General features: G+C 45.6%; 1 protein-coding gene across 1 annotated transcript; it reads left to right on the top strand.

The window, feature by feature from the left end:
- Positions 1-2,746: 2,746 nt before the first annotated feature.
- LOC109748322 (chaperone protein ClpB1-like) lies at positions 2,747-5,180 on the top strand. Its single transcript, XM_073509536.1, has 6 exons — positions 2,747-3,179; positions 3,264-3,457; positions 3,605-3,945; positions 4,050-4,329; positions 4,413-4,610; positions 4,685-5,180. The coding sequence occupies exons 1-6, from the start codon at positions 2,762-2,764 to the stop codon at positions 4,865-4,867; spliced, it is 1,614 nt and encodes a 537-aa protein (XP_073365637.1). The 5' UTR covers positions 2,747-2,761; the 3' UTR covers positions 4,868-5,180.
- Positions 5,181-6,126: the final 946 nt, after the last annotated feature.

Here is a 6,126-nt window from a genome sequence, read left to right on the forward strand (position 1 = left end):
CAAGCCGCGGCTCCTCATCATCTCCCGCAAGTCCTTCCTGTGCCAGGCCTCGCCGCGCCATGCTCATGGCGCTTGCGGTGCCGCCCCCGCCATGGGGTTCGAGCTCGCCCGTCGGCCTCCCCGCGCGCTGCGAGCTCCCCTACACTGCCTGCTACGTGTTTGAGGAAATGTCAGGGCGGACATATCGAAAATGGGTCTGGCTACCATTGGGCGCACTCGCAGACCCAAATAAAAAAGCGGATACGGACGCGCGGACGGGCGACCCAAATGGATAAAAAGCGGACGAAATCGGTGTCCGTTTGAATCGGCCCGGAGTTGCCCTAAGGTACAGCAGAAAAGAGCGGCATCGATCGGCAAGGCGGCAGCCACGGAGTTCATCAGGAATGGCGGCAAGGTCATCATCGCCGACGTGCAGGACGACCGGGGCCGCTCGGTCGCCGCGGAGCTTGGCCCGGCCGGACACGGCCTACACCCGGTGCGACGTCTCCGATGTGGATTCTAATCATAGATTAAAATAGCCCGTGAAATAGCCACGATAGCTGCGCTATAGCTGCCCGGGAGCCTCGCCGCTACGCTATGGCTGCTGCCGCGAAATCCTCCACATATCCCTATAAATGGCTCAACAATCAACAAATCCCTCCAGAATCATCTCCCCCACCAGAAAAATTTCCGCTATTTGCCACGATTGCCCGCTACGGCGGCCGCTATAGCTGCTGGGAGAGGCCGCCGCGAAATCGTTTCTCCCGCGATTTTAATCTATGGTTCTAATCAGTCAGCCGGTTCCTATTTGTATACGTACTCCGAGATTTGGGCGACACCGACACGGATTCTACATCTAATAACGCATAGTAGTATAAAAGGTCATGAGGGCGCAGCGATTTTGCGAGTGCCAGAACCCTAAATTAGCCAAATTAGGTAGCGATGATTCGGTGGAAGGTTAATAAGAAGAGGCGCTCTCCTCCTACCCGGCAACGGCAACCGCCTCCGCGTGATGACAGGGTCACTTCTGTGCGTGCGATTACCGTGCAACGCCCGCCCGTCAGTGGCCAGCTCTTGCTAGAGCGCGCGTGCTGCACGGTCGTCGCTCTAGCAACCTCTGCGCTGTGCCACTGGGCGTGGAGCTACTTCCAGTCCCGCAAGTGCCTGCGCACCTACGGCCGGGACATGACCGGCTAGGGCGACCCGGTCATCGGCCGCGACGACGAGATCGACCGCGTCGTCGACATCCTCTCACTAGTAGAAAACAGGGCTTTGGTCACAGGACAGTTTTCACATTAGTCCCGGTTCAGTCACGAACCAGGACTAATGTGAGCATTTATCCCGGTTCGTGCGGCTAAGGCATTAGTCCCGGTTCACCTGGGCCCTTTAGTCCCGGTTGGTGCCACGAACTAGGACTAAAGGGTGCGATGCCCATTAGTCCCGGTTGGTGGCACCAACCGGTACTAATGGGCTTTGAGGCATTAGTGCCGGTTCATGGCATTAGTACTAAAGGTCTCATTTTCAAACTCTACCCCCCCCCCCCCCAGACCGCCTTTTCAGTTTTAGAAAAAAGAAAAGAAAATGATGGAAGTGTCAAAAAAATAAAATAAGTTTCTCATGTGATATGTGGTCTAGTTGTTGGGAAAATTAACAAATATGAATTTCGACTTTATTTGCAAAATCTCTCTGGAATTTCTTAAAATGGGCATAACTTTTGCATACGAACTCAGATGAAAAAGTTTTTTATATGAAAAATCATCTACTCGAAAAGTTACATCCGAATTTAACCAGGGGAACCCCGTTAAACATTTTCAAAATCCTCAAAAACCTAACAAAAAAAAGATACGGGGCTTTTAAGATCTGGAGAGGCAAAAAAATTCAAAAAAATTCAAATTGTGGTCAAACTGTGGTCAAACTAATTATTCTAGAATATTAGTGTTACTAAATAATTATTTCACTTGTTTTGAATTTTGGTCAAATCTGGTCAAACTGTGGTCAAATCTGGTCAAACTGTGGTCAAACTGTGGTCAAACAATGGTCAAACTAATTATTCCAGAAATATTAGTGTTATTAAATAATTATTGTTTTTTAAAACAATAGTTTCAAACTCAAACAGTGAAATGTGTCACTTCATGCTCAAGCTAAATTCCTGAGGGTTAATAGGATTGACATCTTACTATTGTCAGGAAAACAACATGTGCAGACTTGGAAACGAGGGAGAATAGAAACCGAAAGTTAAGCGTGCTCAGGCTGGAGTAGTGAGAGGATGGGTGACCGTCCGGAAAGTTAGATGATTTGGAATGATGAGGGGTGATTAGAGATTAGAGGATAAATTGAGCAGTGATGAGGGATGGTGATTAGAGATTAGAGGTTAAAATAATTCAGAAATTTGAAAATCCAAAAAAAATTAAAAAAATTCGCAAAAATTTTTTTTTAAAAAAATATCATAAAATTTCCTTTAGTCCCGGTTGGTAACACCAACCGGGACTAATGGTGGAGCTCCGGTCTGCGTCCACGTGGACGGCCTTTAGTCCCGGTTCGTGTAAGAACCGGGACTAAAGGGGGAGGCATTAGTAACGACCCTTTAGTCCCGGTTCAAACCGGGACAAAAGCCCCCTTTTCTACTAGTGTCTGCCGCAGGACCAAGAACTGCGGGGCGCTCGTCGGCGCCGCCGGGGTCGGTAAGACCGCCGTCGCCGAGGGCCTCGCGCAGTGAATCGCGTCCGGGGCCGTCCCCGACGCGCTCGTCGGGGCTCGCGTGGTGGAGGTCGACCTCGCGGCGATGGTGGCCGGCACGCAGTACCGTGGCATGTTCGAGGAGCGCATGAAGAACGTGATCAAGCGGGCAGAGGCGTCCAACGGCAAGATCATACTGTTCGTGGACGAGATGCACATGCTCTACTCCGCCGGCAGCAGCCGGACCAACTGCACGAGCGCCTCCAACATGTTCAAGCCGGCGCTGGCCCGCGGCCGCATCCGCTGCGTGGGGGCAACCACCTTTGACGAGTACCGCCAGTACGTGGAGAAGGACCCTGCGCTCGAGCGACGGTTTCAGAAAGTGCACGTCGGGGAGCCGAGCATTGAGGCCACCATTGCCATCTTGCGGGGGCTAAAGCAACGATTCCAAGACCACCATGGACTCGAAATTCAGGATGCCGCTCTCGTCGCTGCTGCGCACCTCGGCGCCCGCTACATCACCGGTACGTACGTGCGTCAACAATTCATCTACCCTCACTCCATTGTACCTTTGCTAATTTGATTTTCATTGTTGTATGTTACATCAGGTCGTCAATTTCCACATAAGGCAATTGATCTGATCGATGAGGCATGTACTTTCATAGCCAGAAAGATGAAGCAGATTGACAACACTACTCCCAGTAGCTTAAACGATGCAAATAAAAAGGTGATTGTCAACCCGAAAAGTAGCTCCACAAATAGAGTGAAGAAAGCAATTGTTGATCCAAATGATGTCGCGCAGGTAGGCTCTCTCTCTCTCTCTCTCTCTCTCTCTCTCTCTCTCTCTCTCTCTCTCTCTCTCTCTCTCTCTCATTATATATATTTTAGTAAATTGATTTTTATTATGTGATGTGATTGTCATGCATGTTCCAACAATTATTATTTGTAGGTTGTGAGTCGATGGACTGGAATTCCTGTCGCTACACTTTGTGAAGAGGAGAAGGACAAATTAATCCACATTCGAGACAGATTGCATGAGCGGGTTATTGGTCAAGATGAAGCGGTCAATTTGGTTGCGCAAGCGGTGTTACGCTCTAGGGCCGGCCTTGATCAACCTAGCCAACCGACAGGATCTTTCCTCTTTTTAGGCCTGTCTGGTGTTGGAAAGACAGAGCTTGCAAAAGCTCTTGCCAAGCAACTATTTGACAGTGAAAAGATGCTTGTTCGGGTTGACATGTCTGAATATGCTACTGTTGGGTCTGTAACACGTCTCATTGGAGCACCTCCAAGGTAGTATTGTGCATTAATATTCCTCTTAGAACTAAGATATCTTTTCATGCTTTGTCTAATTAATTAGTTTGCCTAATATGAATGCTTCTTTGATACTCTTAAAGCTATATTGGATATGAAGATAGCGGACAATTGACTGAAAAGGTGAGAAAGCATCCATATAGCCTTATCCTTTTTGATGAGGTTGAGAAGGCACATCCCTCGGTGTTTAATATTTTTCTTCAAATTCTTGATGATGGCATGTTGACTGATGGCAAAGGTAGAACTGTTGACTTTAAGAATACTATCATCATTATGACCTCAAATCTTGGATCAGAATACCTTACAACAAAAATGACTGGAGAAAAGCCATTAGAAGTTGCAAGGAACCTCGTCACGGAAAAGGTTTGTTAATCCCAAATTGTCATGTAAGGGCTCCATGCAACAGTCCCTACTACTGATTGCCATTCATGTTGTTGCTTATGCAGGTTCAGAAGTTCTTCAAGCCCGAACTTCTCAACAGGATTAGTGAGATTGTGATATTCGAGTCACTTTCCTATGAACAAATGAAAGAGGTTGCAAAAATTCAGATTAAGAACGTTGTAGCTAGAGTAGCCAATAAGGGCATCTCTCTGTCTACAACCAATGCCTTGTTGGACGTCATAATGTCGGAGTCACACAATCCGGTTAGTACAACTAGCTTCTTTTCTTTACGCATAATTTTGGTAGTATCTTTTAGTAACCATTTTTGTACCTACAGATGTATGGTGCAAGACCCATAAGAAGGTGGGTGGAAAGAAATGTGATAACAATGCTCTCTGAGATGCTAGTCAAAGGTGAGGCTGGTGAAGGTTCAGCAATCTTCATCAATGCAACAGATGACAAGAAGGGGTTGAAATATGAAGTGGTGAAGATGCCGGTCCTAGACTTTTCTAGTGCGTGAGACCGTAGGCAGATCTAGGGGTGCCATGAAACCCCCTAGAAAAATGTGAAATAATGTATACATTGTTCGTAACATTAATTCTATAACTGTTAAATCTATTTTAGACTATTTGTTGGATTTACGATGAAACTGAAAAAAGAATAATGTGCATGAAAAGTGTTAGATGTGTATAGAAGAATGCATCTGACGTATACGAATGATATATAACGTGTATGAAAAAAAGTAGACATAAAAAAATGTATTTAAAAAAGTTAAACATGTGTATAAAAATTATTCCTAATGTATGCAAAAATATACAACGTGTACGAAAAAAGTAAACATCAGAAACATATATTTGTAGAAATGTTAGTCGTGTATAAAAATAATGTTTCAGATATGTACAGAAAATGTACAATGTATCCATAAGCGAAAGTTCCTTCAGGCGGGAAACCCTAGTCAGAAAATGTACAGAAAACATACCCAGTAGCTATGCTGAAAAAAGGAATCCTTCAGCCAGTGGGCGTCAAACAGGGGAGCCTTGGCTGAAGGCCAGCGCAAATTGGCTGGCCCACTCTGCTTGTTACCCGGTTGTCTAACTTTACTCTTCTTCTGTTTTTAGTAGGTTTTTCTGGCTATTTTTATTTTGGACCTGGCTAGCGGGCGCCCGAGCGCCCGTTGGTGGGATCAAGCGCTTGTCCATATATGGAAGGAGCAGCCAAGCATGCCTTATACAGTCCGTTAGAAAAGGAATCTTGTCCATACGTGCATTTATTTGGGGGTTTAAAAAGTTTAAAATACTGTAACTTTTGATGTAAGCGTCAAAATCCAGTTTCGCTTTCACGGTTGGGTTTCTCATGACGAGTTCTTCAAAACTAGATCTCATATCGATAGGTTTCGTTAAACTTTTTTTTTGAGGCAACTTTGGGTACGATGAAGGCAACTTTAGTGTTATAGGAAAGCAACTTCATTTTTTTTGCCTTGTAGATGTGCCTATAAGGTTGATTTGTGTAAAAAATGAGAAAATCACACAAACATGAGGCACCTTTAGTGCTACATATAAGCAACTTCATTGCGCACTATGTGTATCAATGAAATTTTGCTAACATTATCCCAACTTGCTTATCGTATTTGCTCAGTTGCCTACTGTGGATGGTCAGTTGCCTACCACTGATGCCCAGTTGCCAACAATACTTAGAAAATTGGCCTACCATTGATGCACGGTTGCCTGCTATTGGTAATTAGTTGCCTATCATTGCTGCTTAGTTTTCTAACTTCGCAAA

The sequence above is a fragment of the Aegilops tauschii genome, chromosome 2 (genome assembly GCF_002575655.3).
Source record: "Aegilops tauschii subsp. strangulata cultivar AL8/78 chromosome 2, Aet v6.0, whole genome shotgun sequence".
NCBI lineage: Eukaryota > Viridiplantae > Streptophyta > Magnoliopsida > Poales > Poaceae > Aegilops > Aegilops tauschii.